This window comes from Diadema antillarum, unplaced genomic scaffold, assembly GCF_040938485.1.
Source record: "Diadema antillarum isolate AM-2024a unplaced genomic scaffold, OU_Dant_1.0 scf00000103, whole genome shotgun sequence".
NCBI classification, from domain to species: Eukaryota; Metazoa; Echinodermata; class Echinoidea; order Diadematoida; family Diadematidae; genus Diadema; species Diadema antillarum.
Window position 1 is genome coordinate 3,033,281 of NW_027270992.1, and position 26,295 is coordinate 3,059,575.

The following is a 26,295-nucleotide window of genomic DNA, read 5'->3' on the forward strand; positions in this document are numbered from 1 at the left end:
TGTTTTTGAAACAAGACAAAAGACAAACAAACAAACAAACATGCGCTTTCCTCGCCAGGATAAAGCGTTTTAATGCCATTTTAGGTTTTAATCTCATATATATATATATATATATATATATATATATATATGATATAGATTAAACAGATATTGACTGGTACGGGATGGAATATAACATTCTTTGGACCGGCAGGGAGTTATATTTTCCCAAGGGATTACTAGTATTATTTTGATCACGAGGGATAATATAACTCCCTAGCGTTCAAAAGATTGTTACATTCCACCCCCTATCAGTCGATATCTGTTACATTAGATGGCCTTGCCCTTGATTACGCTTTACAGAAGAGCCTACACCTATACACGACGCATAACCGTTTAGTATACGCTCATAATAGCCCGACCAGACACTGTGTGCACTCTGTCGCGATTTTGTACAGCGGCAACTGGGCTGTGTAGCACGTAACAGTAAGTTAGGCTCATGTCCTCTAACGACAGTAGGTCCTAGGCCCTACTCTTGATATGCTCAAGTCTAGTAACGACGCGACGCTTTATAGTTAAATTAGGCTCAGAGGTCCTAAAGATCAGCAGATGTTCTACACTAGGGCCTAACGTCAATGCAGGCCTAACGTTACACTGACAATGAATGAATTGCCCTCGTTCTATTAAAGAACTGAACTGAACAAAATGTCTCTAGACTATTAACTCGCTTGTTTTAGGACATGTTTAGTGGAGTTAGAATCCCTATCCTCCATAATCTTATCGAGCTCGTCGTCGTCTATTATAGACAAAACGGGGTTCCATTTTGAAGTGTGAATCCAAACTTCGCGGGCCGAATGATACGCGCATACGGAAACGGTACATTGGGTACGGTACCTACGTTATTAGGCCTACCAATAGGCCTACCAATAGGCCTACTCTTTGGTTATTACACTGTAGCCTACGTAACGTTTAGCTTTCCGAATTCTACCCAGGCAGGCCTCCTAGCGCATAACGCTACTCCGCGCCGCGCCGTGCCGTCTACTCTCTCACGTACTGGCAGTATCGTGGGAGGCCGGATGGGGGGAGGAGGGGAGGGGATGGGTGGAAACAGATTATATCGTTCCAGACTGCAGTTATCGATAGTAATCTTTTGCTCCTCCCGGTTACCGATGTGGTCCCGCACCCTTATATTGGTGTAACTGTTCATATTTCAACCGTAAGAGGGCGACACACATGAAAAAAATATATTCATTTGACCAGGTGGTCAATATAACGAGCTGGGAAAATACAACATTTGCGATCTTCGCAAATACTATCATGTGACGAACTCTCGACCAATCACATACCAGAAACTGTCTAAGCCATCTAATATAGATGGATATTAAAGTCTGTCTAGCTGTTGAAAACATATAAAACGCTCCCTTAACCAACTGTTTGTAGAGAGTGATTTATGCATTCGACGGATGTCTTGAGCCCAGAGACATAGACGACTGTGGGCGCAATAATGATAATGTCACAGGTGTAGGGCTATGTGTAATGGAAATTGTTGAAATTGTAGAAATTAGCTATAATGCGTATCATATTTGTACGTTGATTTTCTTGATTAAAAATGTAAATGTGACCGTATGTCACAAAACAAACAAAAAGTCGCACGCACTGATTATGTGTGAGAGCTGAATATAGGTGAAACAGGTCAACCTAGCCAGTCTTGACCTTTTCATATTTTCTGAAAGCGTAAGTCTTCTTCTCATTATAATGAAATTTGGGATCATAAAACAAAATGAAAATTGTTTTTTAGCAGTTTTTCTCGAACCCGTTTTGATATAATAGTGTGATTAGGTGTTACTCGAAGAGTCCTCTTTTCTTAAAAACCCTGTCCATGCTCATCACTTTGAACTCCAATAACTTTAGAAAGGATGACGCCACTGCTTTGAAAGTTGGATTTGATCATGAAAAGAATGTGTTGATAAAGCAGGCATAAATTCAGCTTAATCTGATAATCCCTTCATTGTTGTTGCTCTGGTGGTTATCATCCTGTTATTAGTTGCATTCATCGCACAGCTAGCGCGGTTTGCTAAAGATTAAGCGCTTGAATAGACCCTGTTCTTTAGAGCCTCTTTTCTCAGTTCACATTATCCAGAGTGTATATTTTCTTTCCAAGGAGAGTCCATTGGATTGAGTTATAATACCATTGTAAAGCTTCGAGTCTGTTCTTTTAGAATCTGACCTTAACTAAAAAGTTATGTCTGGCGACTTTTTGTTGGTTTTGTGGTGCAGGGTCACAACAGAGAATAAATAAATCAAATTAAATCAGATCAAACCTCTCCCGAAATAGCATTACATACCAAAGAATTAGAACAAAAGATTTATCAACCTTTTGTCATATGAGTTTCACTGAAGTTCCCTGCGACTATGAACATATACATGTATCAATCTCCAGTTCCCATGAACCTGTTTTCTTTGTACTCGGCATCTGGGAGCCTACACCATGCAAGGCAGCTGGTTTTGCGCCTCATGTGGGCAGTGCGTATACTTTGATAATGCGTGTCTGACGTGCTGCTTCCAAATCAATGCAACATTTTGTACATATCGCAAATTATTCAAATTCATGAAATTCTTCCGTCGAGATATTAACGTTGATGTAGGGCAATTTGTCAATTTTGTACATCGCAAATTTCTTTTTTAACTTTTGTAAAAAAAATACATATATATATATAAAGAGTGTGTTCTACCAATTGCGAGAAGGCTATCATCTGTCTTATGGTTCAAATTGTATAGTAATGGGCCTTGTTTTCATAAATTAAAGTTTTCCCCACTATGGGAGAACATTTTAAGGGAGGACGCACATAAAATCGAGCACAGCACTAACTATGTGCTCTAAAACTTCGTGACATCTAATACATCGTTGTAAAATATCGATTCAATAACAAATGTAACAACGTGTTTTTTTTTAATTGTTACAAAATGCTACATTTTCATTTGTTAGGGAACATGCAATTTTCTTTTCTCTGTGTGTTTGACAGTAAGTATAGCCAGTTCTTTCCTTCCATCAAGTCACGAATCTATTCTGCCAAGCAAGCATGCAACTTCGGTCATACTGCAACAATTGAAGTCTATGTGAATGATACATGTAGTTTGAATTCACATGCTTATGACCATAATGTGATCATTTCATTCATGACAGCATGTCTGTCCGGCTATGTGGGGAAAAAATGCTCAGTTTCATGCACGGATATGAGCTCCCCTAGCAGCGACTGTCAGAGGGCACTATTCTGCCTTCCAGACCCGTACGGATGCCACTGCGCTGCTGGTTGGTCGGGACTGGACTGCAGTACAGGTAAGAGACAGATCTGTAGTGACTTTCCGCTTTTTTCGGTGCATTTCACTTGGCTTTCGCGTCATGACTATGAATGAAAGAAATTTGTGCATTTTGTCTAATTGGTGACATAACATCTGCTCCTGCGACAATTGCTCCTACACTTTCCCCAGTACTCTGGATTTGGATTAGAATTGTGATAGTTTTTTAGGTTTAGTTTGATGTAAGGATTAGGATTGGGGTCAGGGTCATGTTGTGGGTAGAATTTATGTTTGGTTTATCGTACAAGTAGTTCATGGGAGCAATTGTCGCAGGAGCAGATGTCATGAAACTATCTAATTAGGCCTACTGCCTTATGACTGCCATGTGGGAAAACATTGTTGAAGTTATGTAAACTCATGCTTTTAGAGGTTAAGCAAGTCTGTTTTTAATATAATACTATGTTTTGCTACGGCCAAGTGTTACTTAGACTAAAATAAAGATTACATAGATAATTAAGATTTTAGTTTCTGACCTTGGCGACACTAGTAGTGTATGTTGCACGCCCGCCAGTTTCACTGATATCTCTATACACATGGACTCTGTTATTGATTTTTGTTGAACGCACACATTGATTTGCTGTATTTGCTGAGCTTCAGAAGATGCTACATAGTAATATGAGGTTAATGGAACTTATCAATTTTTTTTTGAATTTGTTTGAAAAAAAAAAATCAGGATGTGCTGCCGGTACGTATGGTGCGGACTGCACCCAGACGTGTCACTGTAGTGCGTCATCCAACCAATGTGACCCAGTAACTGGTTCATGTGACGGTCAAGGAGGTTGTGATACAGGCTGGTATGGTCCCCAGTGTCAAGGTATGAATTCAATTACCTTTCTCCTCTGGGCTCTTCCGGATTGTTTGAACAAACAAAGAAGTCCAGAAATGTTCTTAATGCCATAACAATTAGATATCAACTCAATAATTCCGTAGTAATTTTCTGAGAACGACTGTCCAGCTTCTAATGTACTATTGTGAGAGAAAAAGATTATGCCTAAAACAATAATTAAATGAAGCATCAAATATGGGAGACTAGTTAAGTCCAGCTTGTAATTGCTGCCTATACCACTGCATAAACAAGCAATTTGAATGAAATTAGTACTGTTTTCTAATGATAATGAAGCTGCATATCATTTATGTAATTAGTTCATGAGTATTCAGTTTGAGAGGGAAATCGACTTGTGACCAATCTAGGGACATGTGTATTATGACTATTTCCTGAGAGTTAAAGCCCCCTCACACCTGAGCGAATGTAGGGGGACGAAGGGGGACGAATGGGAAAAACGCACGAAATGCGCGCGAATTCAACGATTTCAAATAAAATTGCCTTCAAATCATCCGATTATAAACTAAAGTCAAATATGATTAACGAACGGTAAGCGAAGGATGAATATGACATGCGAAGGATAGCGATTTTTCGGTTTACTTCTTTGAGTAAATTGCGGCCGAAGGCGAGCGAAGGGTTGATATGACCCGATAACACGAACGAACAATGAGCAATGGTTTGATATGGCGTGCGATTGGAAACGAAGACAAAAGAATATAGATCAGGCGTTCTCGTACGTGTGTGTGCGCTCCTCGGGGAGTATAAAAGCGACCAGGGGGGTTTCATCAAAGAGTTCGTCGGAGGTTTTCACCGACAAATTTGCTATCAGCCAATCAGACGCAAGGATTTCAGTAGCTTTTAACAGTTGTCAGTGTAAATCACTGACAAAAAGTTTCATGAAACACCCCCCAGGTCAGTCCAGATTTCAGTGCGGCCAGAGAAATCATCTACGCAACATTTACATTTAAAGGATGTCAAAGATAAACAGTAAAATCAGCCGGAAGATTCCAGTATTTTTGGCACTGTAAACATTAATGGTTTTTTTCGCAAAAATTGTGCGAGTACGTGGAACACTGTAAAACATCGGTGTTAGATTTACACCATGGGTGTTAAATCTAACACCGATCAAACTTCAATAGAGGACCACACCCACAGGTGTAGAAAATGCACTGTGATGGTGCTGAAAAGTGTTCACCTGACACTTCGTGGTGTTAATTTGACACTGTACCTGGTGTTATTTTGACACTATACTGGTGTTAATTCAAAAATGTCACCACATGGTGTTGATTTGATATTTGTTGGTGTTAATATCAATGGTTTAACACCCGTCCAGCTTCAATAAGAGACCACACCAGCTGGTGTTACTGTGGTGTAAATTTATTTTCACATTTTTCAAAAATCTAGTATTTTAATGTAAAATTCTTGATCGTCTTGTTTAGATTAAAAATCAACAAGAAGTGCAGTTACTAAGAAACTCTTCAAAAACAGTTTTATATTTGGAAATGACACCCGGAGGTGTTAATTTAACACCATAAATGAGCACCGAAAATTTAACACCAGCTCGGTGTTCACTATTTAACACCGGACTTTTTGCAGTGAAGGTAATAGTCATCACGATGACGAGTTGGATAGATATGAAAAGAGTTATTTCTTATGAACATAAGTGCGAAAATGTCAGGAAGCTCATCAATTGAAAATTTATACATAAAAATACCAACATTATAATGAAACAAATTTTTATATAGTTTGTATTTTTTTGCAAGAGATTTTAAAAAGTACAGTTATGAATATTTTATGATAATCAGTGGCACATAAATCTGTAACGCTGGATGCATCTGGAAGGGATATAGGTTAGGGCGGTCCGCGGACTACAGTTATTTAGTTAACTTGCCCAACGCCTGGCAGCCCTGTCAGGTGCATTCAGTGTTACGGTATTTTTATGTTATTGTATTGATTGATTGTTTTGAGCTTTGTAATTGATTATGTATTGCATGTTTTCTGCCAAATAAAATAATAATAATAATAATAATAATAATGATAATAATAATGAAATCAATCAATCAGTTTCAGATTTTTGCTTCTACACAAAAGATCATTTGTGTGAAATAAATATCCAATATTATTAATTATTCTTAAAGCACGTTTTTGAAGAAGAAAAAGGGTATCAAGCAAAAACTGAAATGAATTGCCCCAATTGCTATCATTTTAGCAAAAAAAAAAAATAGATATTGAAACAGTAACAATGGAAGTGAGGTGATACCAAATCTGACGTATCCCTAAATTGACTCGACCTACCCCCTTTCCCCTATTGTATCATACCTACCACCAACATCGCACCAGATAAATTTGTAGTCACTGTCCACTATAGCCAACAGGATTATACTAAAAAGCCCATGTAGTTGCAGCATAGCGAGCCGGACAGAGGAGGCTTTCTGATGGCCACATGCTTGCCATCAATAGCTGCCACACAGTGGGGAAAATTCCACCGCTTGTAGAATCCACCTCCAGCAAGTTGTTTCCATCCATCAGGGGTTGAAGGGGCTGTCATGACTTCATCTGCATACTCGTCACATATGGCCTGACACACTTCCCTGGCCACTACAGATAGGGCGTTTTCAGGCACCCTCCACCCATACTGCATGTCGGAGTACTTGGTGCCAGACACAAGATGACGGAGAGTGGCTGCCAACTTGAGACCTTCTTCCAGCGGCTCCCTGTACCAGGTGTACTGCCTCCTGATTCTTCCTCTGACCCTTTCCAGGATTTCATCGTAGAGTTCAGGGGGCATGCAGAGAAATTTCTTGAAAGTCGAAGGGTCTGCTCTTCGGAGCTCAACCAACAGCTGGTCGTAGATTCCAAAAGCCCTTCTTCTGGCAGGGTTCAGCCACGTCCTTCTCCAGATACGACGTCGTCTGAAGCCTCGTCTCCATCTGAAGCGGCCTCTGATGAACTGGTGTAGGTTCAGCTGCTGATGTATAATATCATTCTGAGCCATTGCCAGCAAATACTGGACTCTGAGGCGGGCTGCATCTTCCATTTTTCTGAAGATACTTTGAAACTTTCAGGTGGAATGTTTATAAAAATATATGAGTTGCGTAGTGAGTGGCTGGTCACATAGAGCAGCTCAGCATTCGCCAATTTTTTTCGTCAGGTCATTCGCTCGTATTCGTATCACTTCGCAATCCATAGTTTGTCATAGTATCTCTTAGACTTGCCTTCGTGTATGCATCGCCTTTCAAATTTAGTAAAAGTCAATCTTAGTTTCCCTTCGCATAGAAGATGGCAAGCGAAAATACGTGTGTCATAGTATCTTCGTTTCTATGCGCAAGTCATATTTAGTCATCGTGTTGCTTCGTTTAGAGTTCTTTCGAGATCGGTCCACCTTGGCAAAAGCGCGATGAGGGACTATGCGTGACAATAGCACACGAACGATAAACGAACGATTACCGCAGACTAAATAAGAGACGCGAATGACAGACGATTTTTCAATTCGTCGGGAAATTTTAAACATGTTCAAAAATCCCGTGCGAATTTGAATAATCGCAACTGTTAGTTCAGAAGGTGTACGAACCCAAACACGAAGGGTAAATATGACTTACTATCAATTACCATTGAAAACGATTTTTCCAAAAATGCCTTTCGCCGGCCATCGCAAATCATATTTCAGGCAATTCGCTCAGGTGTGAGGGGGCCTTTACAAATAAGTTGGACTATTGTTGTGATGGTCGACCCTCTTACCAACCTAGTCCCGTAAGAGGGTCAACATTTTATGGCTGTTATAAAACACCATACTCGTGTAGTATGGCTTAACATATTGATCATTTATGATTGGGGGTTGGACAACTCGACCCTGACAGCTCGACCTGGTCGAGTTGTCCGGGGTTGGGTTTCCGATTGGACAACTCGACCCATATTTACTTGGTACAGATTTTTAAAGAATGAAACTCATTTTTGGCACACAAATGACATCGATTAGTCGAATGATGTATGAAAGAAAGATTTATCAAGATTTAAAAGCAATTCCGTTCTATTTTCTGATGCTGCCAAGCAATATTTCGCAGTATTTACCCTGCTCTGAAAATCTCGGTCACCGAGCTTTTTCTTGTGTAGACAGCGTTTATGGTAAGGTGCATTTTGTTGAGAAATTTCCGTGAAAAAAACAAAAACGAAGGAAGAGGAAGTATTTTAGTGAAAAAAAAATTTCTAGGTCGACTCGCCTTCGCTTGTACTCACCCAGAGTGGCGCTCACACCCATTTCGAGCCGGGAAATGTGCAAACGCCGGGAAATGTGCAAACGTCTTGCCGGAAAATGTGCAAACGACGGGAAATTCAATTCAATTCGATTCAATTCAATTCCATTCATTTTAATCGTCCAATAAAAGATATTACAGAAAATGTGCAAATTTCATCAACGGGAAATTGGTAAACGCGTAGAAGATAGAATTACGTTAATGCTATAAAGACACAAATTGCTAAAATTGTAGGTGTGATTATGACGGATCCAGGGGATTTTCCACAATTTCTGCATGTTCTTGTAAAATCTATGACGGATATTCACCAAATTTGGCAGATAGTATCTTTATGGTGATAAGATCTTAACTCGTTTTAATAGGACGGTTTGCTTTGGCGAGCGAACACCCCACAGACGGACAGGTTTTCCAAAATCGATCCCGAACCCAGGGTTAGTAAGGGGGTGTGACTTTAATACGGTCCCGCTTTACCCAATTATCAAATTGCTGTGTATGCGGTGTAGGAATCCGCTTTCTCATTGGGTGAATAACGACCGCTCATGAATAATAATGTCACTGCCGTTTGATACTGGGTTCGCGCGCGCGGTTTGAACTTCATGTACTGTACGATTGTCAATTTACGCTCCCTCGTCAACTCAAATGAATAAGCCAGTTCGTAGTTCTACTTTGCGCATGAGCAGAAAAAGGTCATCAGTACCCAAACACACGATGGTTTTATTATTCACGGAGATAAGAATCTGTCATATCATGATTATTCATGCAATCCTTTTACATGATCCTTGCCATTACATCCACCTGACTGCTAACCTGGTATTTGGCAATAAGAATATAAACATGTTTTAATACATTCAATACAAAACAAAGAAATGTATGCTTCCCCGAGGGTTATTTGACGGACCATGCAGATCACCTGATCTCGCAATGCAAGACCATTTTTTGTTTAATACGAATTTCATAAATTATTACGCAGGGCAAACTCATCGGTACGCATTATGTTGCTTTGAATATGAGTGAAATGCTTAACCAACTAAGAAAATAGAAAGGTCATTTGTACCAACGTGCACATGAGCTAATTACGAACTGGCTTATAGCACCTTTTATTATTGGACACCATGCCATGGAGAGGGTGTCGCAAATATTTACTACATTATTGTTTCGAATTTACTGATTCACGGAGGCAATCTTTCATGGAAACTGTAATCCGTTGATCACAAGCCTTCAAAGTCTTTCGATGAAAAGCGATCGATCGGAGGATTGTATACAGCCTTGCGTATTTCCATTTACACGACTATAAGACACGGCGAGTAAATTTGGCATTGTCGCGATACCAAAAGCACACGAACCCACTCTTGACTTCCTATTGTTCACAAAATTCCTTACCATAGCTAGTCAAGGAATTTTGGAAAAAGTAGGAAAAGATTATTCATTGTATATAAGATACAACGTTTGAAAAGCTGTGACGCCTGGTTTGTCTCCGCTACTAGTATCCAAGTACAAAGCTTGCATGCCTGTAACAGAGACACGTGGCTTTATTTCAACACTAGGCAAACCATCACCATTATGTAATATTATGAGTAGAATTGGTGGTACCGATTTATCAAAGTCGATTTTCGTAATAGAATAACGTCCACTTGAGTTTGTTTCTTGGTTCAGTTTCAGTAATTCCCATAAAGCTGACAGGAGCCCAAAATATTCAATATTCAAATAAATATAGATTCAAATAGATATTTGCATCTTTCTAGCTTTCTTTGAGACATAATGACGACTAAAACTGCATAATCCACGCTTGCGCGATACCTGCCATCAACAGACGATGAAGTCTGTATAAAGAAGTTTGCTTCCTGAAATGATCCATCGTGACTGCCTACAAATTTCGACCATGCGACTTACGTTTTCATGAGATGCATAAAAAAGATCACCGAGTGAATTTATGAGTTTATTATCGGGGGTTTGATGCTGTCATTTTTCTGAGCGATCTCACGATTCGCTTACAACTTCAGCGTATTGTCGGAAAGATATCTTAACTATTACGCGATGTATCACGGTGATACAAGACATAATATATACAAAAAGTCATCACCAACCGAAATGAGTATCGTTATAACTTATATAGAAAAAAACTAAGAATAAAACACCAGTCCTGTTCAAACCAGTTGACAGAACATGTATGAGCTCTTCCGATGAAAAAGGGGAGTCTACACGATGAGAAGAAAAAAAAGGAGAGAGGAATAAGTTGGCCATCTAAATTTTGTTTGATGGAGGGTAGATAATCCAAACAGACTTTTGCAAACGTAATGTAAAATTATACAAGATGAGGTTTGCCTTTGATAATATCTTTCTTTTCATAATTATATATATATATATATATACATGTATATATGTAATATATACATAATTTATATATAATTTATACATATATATATATGTATATATATATATATATATATATATATATATATATATATGAGATATGAGAAAGGAAGGACAAATCGGTGTGTAGCTTTGACATCATTATTCCTCTTACTGTTCCTCCTTTTTGGAAAAGCGCAAGAGTTGAAAAATTGGTCTCCGCCGGGGATCGAACCCGGGTCTTTGGCATGGAACGCCAACGCCTTAACCGCTCGGCCACGGAGACGTCATAGCGATGAAGGCAGACCCAAGCTTCAATACCCGACGGACCAACCCATTAACTCTTTATGCGCACTTTCCTTTTTTGGGCAGAGAGTTATGAGTAACAACCAGCCGCGTGCCTCAGCTGGATCTGCAATGAGATTCACGTAGCGGTGAATTGGGATAATGTTTTTGCGAAAGAATGTATATATATATATATATATATATATATATATATATATATTATGGGCATAGTATCTTGGAGAAGTGATCATCACCATAAATGATAATATTCAATCTACACGTTTGTAGATGGGAATAAAGAAGTGGATAGCTGGAAAGGAAAGTGATGAGATGTAATGAGATAAAATTAAGGCGCACTAATCGAGGTAAATGGATTACAAAAGAAGAACAAACGGCATATTTGAGTGTGCAAAATGGTACAACATCACGCACAGATTTTGCAGTCTTTTTCGTGTGTGTACGTTTGTCTTCCAATATCATGGTTACAACTAATTCAAAATCGCCGACAAAAAAGATAGCTCCATGATAATGTTCATTCAGCATGTTCTTCTTTCACTTTTCACTTTATCCTAACACTTCAAAAATGTAGCATTAAACAATTCAAATTAGAATGCACATCGATAATTCAAATTCCTCTCAATGTGAGAAAGCGTTTTTTTTCAAACAGGGTTGAGGTGAGCATTTCCGAGTTCGTCGGAAAAGTTCATTCAATTTAGCAGCAAAAAGGTTGGCCAACCGGCAGCAGATAGAGGAAGCCGACATGACCGTGGAAGAACGGCGAGCACATGCCACACAGGCTTGAAGGTCTGAATCATGATCATTACATCACTTCAGAAAATAAGGAAAAGACAATAATATATGTGCTGAAATAAACGACAATTCTCCCGACATTCTTCAACCTCTCATAACAGAAGGCTAATTCTGCTGAAATAATCCTCTCTTACGCCAAGAGTGTAAATCAATATTTGTTTTATTGTGTATACCAATCATCCTCCGATAAAAGACAGAAAATGGAGTACTATATTCATTCAATAAGCATAATCTTTAAAGGAAACGAGCACTTACTGACTGCAATCGTTTATAAATATGCAAAATGCTGCAATGCGATTTCACGAAGTCTAAAGGAATGAATGCATGTAGATTTACCTAAATGCAGAGATAGACATGTAAAAAATACACAGGCACGAAAAGTGCATATTACTAGCAGCATGGAAACATTTTATTACATCAATATGAGATGGACAAGAACATTTCATGCTTTTATTGGTCGAAATACCCTGCTCCTGAACAAAGTAGAGTGTTCAATTGAAGCGATGGGTTATCACATCTCCGTCTCTCGCAAAATTGAATCACCACTTTGGAAATTTGGAGCGCTTTCTGCAAATTCCATATTCGACTACAAAACGGTCGCGTGTGGCTAAAATCATTGCAACTCAGTGATCGCGAAATCATTTTGACTTGTGAACTTACGAAAGAAAATAAATGAACTGAAACCCCGGACCTCTAAACGTATAAATAATTGGTTACAGTTCGTTATTCCGAAGGTTCGTTATTCAGACGGTTTGTTAATCCGAAAATGAAACAAAGCTTATTATTCCGAAGGTTCGTTACGGACCCTATATCATTTCGGATCAACGAACCTTAGGAATAACAAGCTCTATTTCATTTTCGGATAAACGAGCCTTCGGAATAGCGAACCCTATTTCATTTTCGAATTAACGAACCTTCAGAATAACGCCACAAATGTTTGGATTAAACGAACCCTTTTTCATTTTCGGATGAACGAACCTCTAGGTATAGGGAATTTGTGTGTTTCGGATTAACGAACCTTCGGAATAATGATCCTTTGGAATAACGAACAGCACCCAAATAATTGACAGAGCGACTATATCCGAAAATTAGCGTATTATGAAGAATTCATACAAAACTAGACAAAAAAAAACAGTGGACATCACCATTGTCGGTATCATCGTAATATGGGATATAATTTTATTTTTACTGCTTCTTTCAAATGCTGCAAACATCAAGTACCAAATATCATAAGTTTTATTTACAATTTGTGGCGAATGCTAAGCGTATGATAGAAAAAAGACTTCTGCCGTATGTCTTGTTTACCCTCTTTATTGCATCGTATTTCGTTGTCGAAGCTTAAATTCTATAATTCATGTTGGTAACAAGCACATGAGAACTTTCACATTCGATTCCCGTCAACCATAAAATCATTGAGGTCCGTAAAAGAGGTTACGTAATACATACGAAGCACATCATTATAATGCATTCTATATAGATTAACTGTACTATTCTTGGCATTACTTTATTAAAAAATCCATTTTTTATGGCGCTTCAATGAAACTAGTAAACGAAACCAGAAATATCACTAAAAATAATGTATACCCCACCTTAAAATGGTACTTTCTATTCCTCAACTCGACCTCAAAAAATATTTTGTCTTCCATGGCTTAACATCGTATCACAGTGAGTACAGCTTGGGGAAAAAAATCACCGCTGTGCACAAAGTGCTCTACACTCAAACTTATTAATGATTTGTATACACAAATATCGTTGCAATGACAACACAAATCTTGACGCTCACACATAAGGTGTCTTACACAACTACACTGTAGGCCTATTAATCCACAGCATATTGGTTTGATTTTCATTATAATTTGTCATTATCATGGCAATGTGTTAGTCAGCAGCAAGGGAATAAATGTGTCTTACATGTCTGCCTACAATTTCACAGCGGTTACACATGCCAAATCTTAGGTTTACTAACATAAAGTATTCAAAATTTGAGAGTAGTTTGATCCACTATATTTTTCAATGAACTGACCAACGGACCGACCAATCACCTGAATGCCCTGCCCGGCCACCCAACTTCAAAGTGATTCCTGCCCCGTTTCTGATGCTCAAGATTCATTCTGTATTTTTGTTATGTTTTTACCGGTACCACAACAATCGAATTTGGGACACTTCAAATGTGTCATGGACTAGTGCATATCAGGGTCAAAAATGTGTACCAATGTTTGAGAGATTTGCTTTTACTATAAAACTGATTGCAGTACCTTAATCATTATGAATTTTGAATGGATTCAGATGCATATAAAGTGCAAGCTTTACATTAATGCCTTCATTAGTCTTAATTGCACCTTCAAGAAAACTGCACTGCGAAGACACAAACAAAAATATAGCACGTCACATTTTCAACCGATGAACACATTGCTGCTAACTTTTACATGATGAAAATCAGAAATATATTGATATTGTTCACAAAATTGATGATGACAACAGTGATGGTTTTGATAACATACCTGCTTCCATTGTAGAATAACATATCACAATTGTGATTAAGCCATTTGTACATCTCTCGAAAAAGGTGTATTTCCGTCCAGTATGAAAACTGCTAAAGTTATCCCTGTGTTTAAGAAAGGAGACAACAATGATTGTAATAACCCCCCCCCCCCCACACACACACACACACCTATATCAGTACTAACGGTTTTTGCAAAAATATTGGAAAGAATAGCATTTGATAGGTTTTACACTTTTCTTAATCAGAATTATATTCTTTGTTTTTGAAGCCGATTTAATCAGTATGGTTTCCGTTCTCAATATTCCAATGAGTTCGCCATAATTGATTTATATGATCGGGTATTAAATCTTATAGATAAGAATAAACATGCAATAGAATAGCAATATTCATGGATTTATCGAAGGTCTTCAACACCTTCGACTTGGCTTCCTTGTAATTTGAAAGTTCTCAAAACAATATATGTTGTATTTCATAATTCGCAAAATTTGAGTGGAAATTATGATAATATATCATTGTATATAAATTTTACTGAAATCGACCACTGCTCAGTAGTAACATACGTGAGAGTAATATTAGATCAACATTTTGACTTGGATTTTCATATCAATTATGTCAGTTCGAAAGTATCCAGGATCATTGGTATACTTCAACATATTAAGCATTTTGTCCCCCTTCGTATTTTGTTTATGATGTACAATGCATTTATTCTTCCATACATTATGTATTGCAACACCGAGTGGGCCACTGCATACCCGTCCAAACTCAGGAAACTGCATCGTCTTCAAAAACTAGTTCTGCGTACCTGTTCAAATGCCGAATGTTATGATCAATCTATGCCGTTATTCTATAGTTTGAACACTGCAATATCTATGATATTGACAAATTAAGTATTTGCATGATTATGCATCGTTATTTTTCCAGTACATTACCGGAGTGTCTAATGGAAATGTTTCTTTAAATTTGGAGGTACACAATTATGATACTAGAAGTGGACAACTATTTCACAAATCTAGAGTAACTTCCCATTACCTGTATAAATCAGTTTGGTATATTGGGCCAAATAATTATGTGGAATTCTCAGCCTCCGTCGTTACGAAATATTCAATCTCTGAACTCATTTAAAACTAAGTATAAGTTTCATCTTTTGTCTTTTTATGTTTAACACAACATCCTGTTAAACATCCTACATACACTCACATTCACACATACTTTTGCACACAAAGACGGATTGAGTAATTTTCTGCTGTACTCATTTTTACGTCATAAATAATGGGTGTGTCTACCTGTCAAGCCTTATAGACTTTTACTGATACGTCATATTTCAGTTTTCCTTATAATAATCCACTCTGTTTGTTCTATTGTATTGTTCGCTGAAATACTTTTTTAAATAATAAAACCTGTACATATTGTGTATATACGAATGATTGTTATTTTCCAACGCTTATCTGATTCATGAAATGAAATTGAAGATGGTTAGAAATTCTTCTATTTAAGTCATGTTAAGGGCTTAGACAGTTTACCTGATTTAGAATAGCAATGTTGACCATATTTTGATAGCATATTTGTAAAATGATATGGGTACATTGAATATGTGTCGAACAAGGAGAATATCTTCATTTCATGATGCCTACAAGATGAACCCATAAGCTGTTAACACACATTATTTATTTCATATTTATAATCCTTACTGTTTGTTTTCACAGACAATTGCTAAGATAACGCATTCTGGTACCGGTGCGTATCAAAGTCCAGTACACTTTGACAAACATTGTTGATGACACATCATGATGGAGTAGGTATTTGGAGTTGGAAATGATTAAATTAAGTGAACAACTATCAGCAACTCTCAGAAAACATGAACTAAGATAGCCGAAAATAGTTAAGACAGCAAAAAACAAAAAGACAAAAACAAACGCAAAAGCATAAACAAAGCAAAACAAAACGAACAACAAAAATAAGAAGAGGATAAATCATCCTTTAACATAATTATGTTTGTGTAAAGGTTGCTAATGATAAATGCAACTTGATGGATACTTGGTATCCAAAAGGAGAAAGTTACACAATACTCGAAGGATTGCTATTCAAAAACAATTTCATGCTATAGCTTGGGGATTTGGAGGAGAGCGAGAGAGAGAGAGAGAGAGAGAGAGAGTGAGTGAGAAGAGAGAGATGAGTGGTGGTGGTGGTGGAGAGGGTGGGCTGATATTATGTCACCAAGCACAATAACCGTCCAACTGAAGCTACTTTTTAGGGAAACGTTGGATTATAATCTCTTCTATGTACTTCTTTCTGTATCTTCGTTATGACGTGTTATCTCTATAGGAGGGAATTTTTTCTAGATGTGAAAATTTACATGATTGTCTTTATCGAGCGCTAGCTCACTTACCCTTCGGTGAATTTCTCCTAGATTTTAATATGTTGTAGCTGAGACTTTGCGCTATCTCTAAAGTGTCCTTCGTTTTTTCATACGACGTCGAAATCACGTCGAAAAACTGTCGAAAAACTTGGCTAAAATTGAATTAAAGCGTAGCTTCGATATATTTTCATATTCCTTTCTTTTCGCAACTTTCTTTGCAATAACTCAAGAAAAACAGGGCCTATCAGCCAAATATTTTGAACATGTTTAGTTCATGTCACGCACATTATTTCATAAAATAACAACTACTTGATCGGACACCATCCTGGGTATATAAATTAGGGTCAAAGGTCATAAATGTTTCATCCTGTATCTTGGTGAATACATGTCTTATCTTTCCCATATTTTGCACAAGCAAAGACTATGTTACAAGAATCATTTCGCAAAATAACCACTTTTTGCTCAGATGTCATCTTGGGTGTGCAAAGTGAGGTCTAAGGTAAAATATATTTCATTCTGTATAGTTAGTGTATGCGGAATTCGGTACCAAAGATGGTAGGTCTGACTCCCTTTTCTAAATGAGAATCCAAACATCATACGGCCAATGTCCCCTCAACACAAATGAAACCGGTATGGTCATGCCTATTGGTATCAGGACTCAAATCATTGATTTCCGAATAGATCGGATCTCCTAATTTGTCAGTGTTTGCAAATTCCAAGTCTAGTTGAAATTGAAATTATTGAATAATTACTGTATCTCTTTCGACAACGACTTTTATTACCACCACTTGATACCCCTTGTTAAAAATTAGCCTGCCTAGCATCGTCCCCGGTTTAGCGTGCACACCTCTCCATTGGTGTTGCCACAACCGAATATCCACAATGTGTGCATGTGTTTGAGGGCGTTGTCATGAGCTGACGCCGCTATCGCTCCGTGAGGGATTTTGGACTTTTTTCACCCTTTTCCATCCATTTGTTTCACGATTTCAGTTTGCTGCACTGAAGTGACAGAATTTGTCAGACTTTGTGTGTAAACTGTGCCACATTTGATGTACATTATCTCATGTTCGAAATGTCTTCTTGCCAACTGCTTGCCATCCCGACTCTCATGTCACTGTTGTGCGGGAGCACGCTGAACCACTTGCCCGACGCTTCAGTGCAACCAGTGGTGAGCCACAGTCATCACACGGTAGCGGTCATGATGGAGCGCTCACAAAGAGTAAGTTCAACTCAAAGTATTTACAAATACACAGTTGCGGAACTCTACAGACTAAAAACCTCAGCCAAATTACAACTGCCTAGAGATTTCTACTTTGCTGCACATGAATGTGGTATTTATAGACGTCGTGGAAGACGTGGCGGTACCCACACCAGACGAAAAATTTGTGTCTTGAACAATTGTCACCGTGCACATGCTCACCGGCCGAAATCATCCCTTCATAGGACACAAAATCTCGCACCTGTTCGATTGACCAGTAAGACAGTTGACCACACTCTTCCATCTTTCTATTTATGTAACGCTCAATCATTGCTTAACAAACTTGATGACCTATATATCACTACTTCCACCCTACGTGCAGACGTCATAGCCGTCAGCGAGACATGGTTCACACACGATTTGCCATCAGAATTTGTTTCGTTACCGGACTATGAATTATTTTCAAAATGTAGACAAGCCCGACAAGGTGGCGGTGTGGCCCTTTACATCAAACGTGAACTAAACCCCACGGCTGTTTCGTTCATCCACCTCCCTGAACCCCTGGAAGTGCTGTGGTTACAAATTAAGCCCTGCCGTCGACCGCGAGAAATATCTTCCATATTTGTCGCCATCATCTACTACCCGCAACCGGACAGAGAAATGGCTGCCCAGTTGATCGATCATATGCAAACTGCGGTGGACCAAATACTGACCAAACATCCAGATGCAGCTATTGTCATGCTTGGTGGTTTTAATCAACTGGATTTGAGCCCATTTCTCTGCGACGTGAACTTTCGACAAGTTGTTGATAGACCAACAAGAGGTGAGCGCATTCTTGACAAGATCGTCACAAATGTTCACGCCATGTACAATGATCCGCACATTCTCACACCTCTTGGACGAAGCGATCACTCGAGCGTTTGATGGACCTCTCGCGAGCCAACCCCTCCCTCAAACAGCTCACTAAACACGGATGACACGTCCAATGAAAGACAGCAGCATCAGAGCTTTCTGTCAATGGATCTCTAGCCATGACTGGCAGGAGATAAACACTGACGACAGCGTATCTGAACAATGCGCCAATTTCTACGCTACGCTGCACACGGCCATTGAGAAATACTTCCCCATACGCAGAGTCAAGTTGCACCCAACAGACAAAGACTGGATGACACCTAAGATCAAAGCGATGATTAAGTTCAGACAAAGAGCATTCAGCTGTGGCAACTCTGCTGTCTACAAACACTACAGTAAATAAAGTCTCCCGAGAAATAGCCACTGCGAAAGGCACTTTTATTTCTACTTGACAAAGATTCAAAACTTGAAAACTAGCAACCCAGCTGCGTGGTATCGTGGTACATACGTTCGATGACGTCAGGTAAAATCCAGTCAACTCGAATCATTGTACCTGGTGTCGACCCAGAGAACTATATCGAGATCTCTCAACGCATCAATTACCGATTCGCCTCATATTCTGCAGACCTCATACCAATTAACCCCAGCCGACTCCCAGCGTATCTACCATCTCGTCACCCCGTGCCACTCATACAACCATGGGAGGTGTATCGCGAACTCAAATCGATCAAACAATCGCGATCCGGTGGAGCAGATGGTATTTCGGCCCGTCTCATCAAAGAATTTGCTTACGAACTGAGTTGTCCCTTGACCAAGGTTCTCAACTGCGCATTTGGCGAAGGCATATTTCCTGACGTCTGGAAGAGAGCAATCATTACCCCTGTGCCGAAAACATCGGCAGCAACAATCGATGGTATTAGACCGATCTCTCTCACAGATCACTTTGCCAAACTAGCAGAGGGCTTCATCGCAAAATGGACCCTAGATGACATGAAACCATCCCTTGACAGCCATCAATTTGGTAATCGACGAGGCATGTCGACATCTCATTGCCCAGTGAGTCTTCTACATGAGCTTTACCTCAACGCTGATAAGCCTAAATCTTCATCTACAATAGTCCTCACCGACTTCGCAAAGGTGTTCGATCACATCGATCATGGTATTGCGATACAAAAGCTTCCAGCAATGAATGTCCGCCCATGTGTAGTGCAATTGATAGCTAATTTTCTAAGTGACCGGAAGCAGTGTGTCCGATACTTCCAACAGTTATCGAAATGGATTTCACCACATGGAGGTGTGCCTCAGGGGACCAAGCTCGGTCCCATTATCTTCTTGGCCATGATTAACGATGCCTGTCTCGACGGCCCAGAATGCAGTCCTGCCCTGATGTATCTACAAATATGTCGATAACCTCACGCTCGTCGAATGTCGCCAAAGCGAGCAAAGACCTCTCATCCAAGAAGCCGTCGATGATCTCTGTGAATGGTCTCGTATGAATAACATGAATCTAAATCCAAAGAAGTGTGTCACGATGGAGTTTTGTTTTTCGCGGAACCACCCCGACCCCAACTCGTTTGTATCAACAACGAAGTCCTTCGCCAACTGGATTGTGTGTAACTACTCGGTGTCCATATCCAAAAAGATCTCAAGTGGCATACTCACATTTTTGAAATGTTGAAAAACGCCAATCGCAAACTCTACATGCTACGGCTACTCAAAAAGTTTGCGCTCCCACTGTGTGACCTATTAACTATATACACGTGTTATGTCAGGCCAGTGATGGAGTACGCTACTCCCGTTTGGAACGCCGGCATCACAAAGGATCAAGCTTCCAAGCTAGAGTCCGTGCAGAAGCGAGCCCTCCGAATCCTACTTGGTTCGCAGTATACGTCCTATGACGAGGCTCTCCCCCTCGTAAACCTACCTACCCTAACTCACCGCCGTACTACATTCTCCCGCAAATTTGCCTTGAAACTTTCTGCTCCTACCTCAGGTCTTCGCCATCTACTCCCAACTCGAAATCCCAGCATACGGACAACGAGACACACCCAGCCTATCCCCCAACTTAGATTCCGAACAAATAGACTCCGAGATTCCGCAATACCATATTATTTTATTACTCTCATCAACCAGCCGTAATTACGCCTTTAACCACGAATTGTTTATTTTCTGTTACCCCATAGCATGTGTATTTAAATGCACTGATCATTATTATGCATGTGTTACACCACTGTGCGCATGCTCAGGGCACAAGCAAACTATTATGTCGTACTTTTGGGTGTACGTGTGTGTCTGTGTTGTATACTGCTTGGGTATACTATGCGTATACTTGTATGTTCGGAAAAGTACAATATGCGTATGTGTATGCCTTTTATGTGTACAGAACACTATGTCTTGTATGTGTGGGCGTGAATGTGTTTGAGCGTGTATAATGGGCATGTGTGCCTGTGTGCATGAATTACTATGTGCCTGTTTGTACGTATGTACCAGATCGAACAAATGTATACCTGTATATAGATGAGTGGATGCGAGTACAAGTTCATATAAATTGAAATACGCACGGTAGGTGTGGCTCTGTATGGTTGTATTATTATTACCGCAACACGAACTGAATGGATTTAATCACGGAATTTACTATGTCCATTTATGTGTTTGTATTTTTTTTTCTCCGTAGGAGTGATTGCAAGTGATTCCAAGCTTCTGATGCAATGTACATGTAACATGTGCAATTTGAAGTTAACATCAACATTGAAGATGAATCTGATGTATTTTTTGAAGATGCTGTAAAGTTTTTACACCTTTGTTTATAGACTCAACAAACTGGATTTTTTTGCCGCTCTCATGTACAGTGTACTTCTGTATTATATATTCACATCCGAAAGTCATTTACCCTTTATTTGTGTGCGTTTGGGTGTGTAAGTGTATATGTGTGAATGTGTGTGTGTGTACGTGTGTGGGCGTGTCTGTGTGTATGTGCGTGTGTACGTGTGTATATGTGTGTGAGCGTGGGTGCGTGTGTGCGTGTGTGTTGTGAGGGTATGTGTGTGCATCTTAGTGTTTCACTTTTCACTTGATTGGTTCATGCCATATTCAAAGCACACGGAATATTCAAACAGGAGCGCTAATATTTATCACTTGGTTCAGGTTATATTTTAGTATATACACCACGTAATAGCAACCCATGTAACCGATACTAATAAGTGATGCAATAATTTTCATACTTTTGATATGGTCAATGATAAATAAGTGATTGATATTTTTATTCATGTTGATTGTTGCCGTTTAAGTAGGTATTCTTACAGCGTTATTTCCTCACAGTTTTATCTATGAATATAATATGTACAAGTGTATATGTGTGTGGGCGTGGGTGCGTGTGTGTGTGTGTGTGTGTGTTGTGAGGGTATGTGTGTGCATCCTTGTGTTTCACTTGGCACTTGATTGGTTTATGCCACAATTCAAAGCACACGGTATACAGAATAACAGGAGCGCTAATATTTATCACTTGATTCAGGTTATATTTTAGTACACCATGTAATAGCAACCCATGTACCCGATACTCATAAGTGATGCAATAATATTTATACTTTTGATATGGTCAATGATAAATAAGTGATTGATATTTTTATTCATGTTGATTGTTGCCGTTTAAGTATGTATTCTTACAGCGTGAAGTTAACTTATTTCCTCACAGTTTTATCTATGAATATAATATGTACGAGTGTATATGTGACAGTGCACCTCAAAACGAACATAAAGTCGCACACACTGATTTTGCGTGAGGACTGAAAATAAGTGAAATGGGTCAACCTAGCCGAACTTGACTTTTTCATATTTTCTGAAAGAACGGGTCTTCTTTTACATTATGCTAAAATTTGGTATCATAAAACGGGCAGGAAAGTGTATTTTTTAGCAATTTATCTCGAACATTTTTGGTAGAATAGTGTGATTAGGTGTGTCTTTAGAATCCCTTTTTCACTTCTGAAAAACCTTGTCCACACTCTTCACTTTCAACTCTAATAACTTTTGAAAGGATAGTACTACTGCTTTGAAAGTTGGCATTAATTATGGACAGAATGTGTTAATGAGGCATGCTTAATTTCAGTTTAATCTGATAATCCCTTCATTGTTGTTACTCTGGTGGTTTACTTCCTGTTTTTTGTCCCATTCACCGCACAGCCAGCACGGTCTGGTAAAGATTAAGCGCTTGAATAGACACTGTACTTCAGAGCCTCTTTTCTCAGTTCACACTTTTCCTGAGTTTGTGCTTTCTTTCCAATATTTAGATAGGTTAGGAGAGTCCATTTGATTTGAGTTATACATCATTTTAAAGCTTAAAGTCTGCTCTTTCAGAATATGGCCTTAACTAAAAATTCATGTCTGGCGACTTTTTGTTTGTTTTGAGATGCAGTGTCACAGACCATTATATATTGTTTTCATGCAATAATGACTTTTTTATATTTCATTGTGTATACAGTTGTACTACTCCGCAATTCAGCCATTTGGCTGCCATGGCAGTATAATGAATAAACCTGATTGAATTGAATTGAATTGAATTGAATTGAATTGAATATCAAACGCTTCCGTTCCTTCTTGAGTTTCTTCATTGACGTTGCCAGTTTCGATAAATTCATTATTGCAATCAGTGGAGATACAGTAGATGGTAATACAGTACCGCTCGGCCCTGAGTGTTTACACGTTTACCTGTTTCATTGTTTCATTGAATGGTCGGAGCGAAACGTGTAATTCTCTCAGTTCCCTTATTCAGCCGGCGCTCAGACTCTGTGCGCTCAAGGAGAACCGCGTTTTCTTCCTCTTACACGTTTCGAGTGTCCCCGAAGGGAAGCGGAGTTGTCGGCACTACTGCGTGTAAACGTGTAAACGTGTACACAAATCACACGCGCCGTAATGTGCGACGCGCGCGTCGAACGAGCACTCACATCTCTTTTTTGCATGTTTGTAGTGCAAAGTCACTCAAGCGCGAGCGAGCGAGCGGAGATCTAGATAATCACCACCACACACGTAACTGCGGGTACCGTACCGTGGCGGCAGTAAACGAGTAAACGTGTATACAAATCACACGCGCCGTAAATGCGGCGATACAGTACGAAGTGGTGCATTCGTAGTGGAGGTTCAAACGAGTAAACGTGTACACAAAACACACGCACCGTAATGCAGCGGTTGATATACAGGGAAGTGAAGCCCGATGTTTCTGTTTGTAGCTCCGAAACGTTAGTACATGTACTGAGTACTCCCTTGTACATGTACGCCTACTGTCAGCACTGTCTCATGTGCTACTACATGTACTACTAGTCTGGGCCCTACTAATGTTAGATATCGTTACATACATGCATCGGTATTAATATTGTTATGACATTTTATAACGGTCCTCACGAGGCTTGTACACTGTACAGTACCTTCTTCCCCTGTATACCGTACCCCGTAGCCTCTTAGGCGCTAACGTTAGTTAGTGTACAGTTGTACTTTCGCACCTGTTTGTCCAACGACCTCCAAACAAACACAAACTCACCCTGTTTATTTAGTAACCAAAAATACTTCCATCTGAGTCTCCAAAGTCGAATATAAGTGAAATTTTGGCCGAAATTTTTACACTTTTTTAGCGTTAACAAGTGTCTGAAAATCGTTGGAAAATCTTGATCGCTATTCGCTGGTATTGCTGCTCTGAGAGCAAGCACAGTTACAAATTGGTCTGAATAAATGTAGCAAGTAGCGATACAGCGGCTTTTTCTATGGTGTCGTTGAAAGGCTAAAAATTGTTTTTTCCTTGCCCTCGGCCAAGTTTTCCGTTAGCGGTTGTAGCTTCATGGCAGCGGTTTAACGTGTGAGCGAGTGTATGCTGGCTGCCACTTATATCTTTCTCTTTCTTTTCTTTCTTCTTTTATTTTCAGGTAGAATCTATTCCCCTTCCTTCCTAGCAATCATTTCTTTGTGATTTTCCTACTCCTAGACTTCTCTCTTTCTCGAAGGTGTTCCTTTTTAACCGTAGATCTACTTTCTGCCTACTTTTTGTTTCAGCCATGGGTTGTTTTTCCCTCCAATCACAAGGGTTTTTTCTATCCTCTCCAATATAGTTTTCTTACATGTCATTCTAATGATTTTTCCACTCTTTTTTCCCTTTATTTCTCATTCAATCTGTATTTAATTCTTTCTTACCTTCACATTCATCTTTGCTTTCATCCAGGTTTGATTCATCTTTTTTTGTTCATAAATTCTTTGCATTCCTCTTTTCTTTCAAACTTATCCATCTCTCCCTTGCTTTCCTTTATGATGCAAGTTTCTCTTCTTTCTTTCTTTCCATCATTTTTTAGTGAACTCTCTATTTCATTAACCTTTTGTTTACTTTTTTTGAGGGTTTAATTTTTTTGATACAGTGTACCTTTTATTTCCTTTCCCCCTTTTCCTAGCCCTTTCCTTATATTCTTCACCCTTGTCTTATCACCACGTTTGCACAATCCTCTTTCATTCACACCAATTAACACACACACACACACACTTTTTTGTCTTTGTCAATCTTTTATTTTTCTTTCTTCTTCATAGAAACAAACAAATTAATTCATTGCAAAATAACACAATTTTTTAATTATAGCAACATATTCTACATTTGTCAATATCAAGTACACAATTCTTGACTTACCTTGATTCAACATTACGGTAAACTAACGTAAATCAAGAATTTTGTATAGGCCCTATAAAACAAAACACACAAACAAACACACACAAAATACACTGTATGACCAACCCCAATACTGAAATCGCCACAATAGGTTGTATACCGCGACTCGGTAGAAAACAAGAGAAAGGTGGAAAAAGTATTTTCTTTTTAAGGACACCATAGAAGAACTGTCCGTTCATCCTACACGTACGTACAGACTAGACAGCTAGATTAGCTGTGCAAATGCATTAGCGCCGAGCGCGCGAGTAACATTGTTAGCTGTGATCGAGATTATAACGAGTAACATAAGTGACAAAATGGTGAAAAATCCATTTCTGCTGGACTTGAATCTCACTCAGATGCAAGTATTTGACAAACAGGTGCGAAAGTACACTAGCGCCCAGCATTCTAGCTAGGCTACTGTTTTTTGGTTCGTTGTTGTTTTTTAATGCGCTCATGATCTTCACACTCGGTGCTCTGTTAAAAAACCAGCGGAGTCTATACAGTATCGGTAATAGTACATCATAACATGCATCAGGGCCTATACTTAATACTACGTTTGACTACAGTTATTTGGGAATTACAGCGTGTACTAGTAGTAGTACCGTACGTTCGAAGGAAGATTTAATCCAAGCAAAAGGGTCCTGGCTCGTGGCTGGTGCCATAAATGTTAAGAAAGACTGTCCATTTTAGATACGTACGTGTATGCACAATACATTTGTACATGTAGTATATTCGTTCATGCTGTGTTGTTAAGGTGTAGGCCTAAATATTGGCGATCGGGCTAAATAGACTGTTTACAGTAGCAACTTTCTTTTCTTTCTTTCTTGCTCGCTTCTTCTCGACAAAAAAAAAAAATACTT

At 39.1% G+C, this 26,295-nt stretch overlaps 1 protein-coding gene and 1 non-coding gene across 2 annotated transcripts in view; one reads left to right on the forward strand and one right to left on the reverse strand.

Annotated features, from left to right (window-relative positions):
* The window catches only part of LOC139719017 (receptor-type tyrosine-protein phosphatase F-like), a 116,411-nt gene that overhangs the window by 9,069 nt on the left and 81,047 nt on the right, over positions 1–26,295 (forward strand). The window contains exons 5-6 of the mRNA XM_071630458.1: positions 3,164–3,316; positions 4,010–4,150. Coding sequence (XP_071486559.1) covers positions 3,164–3,316; positions 4,010–4,150 — 294 coding nt within the window. The remainder of the gene's footprint in view (positions 1–3,163; positions 3,317–4,009; positions 4,151–26,295) is intronic.
* Positions 10,973–11,044, reverse strand: Trnag-ucc (transfer RNA glycine (anticodon UCC)). The gene has a single exon. It is a non-coding gene; the product is annotated as a tRNA-Gly (tRNA).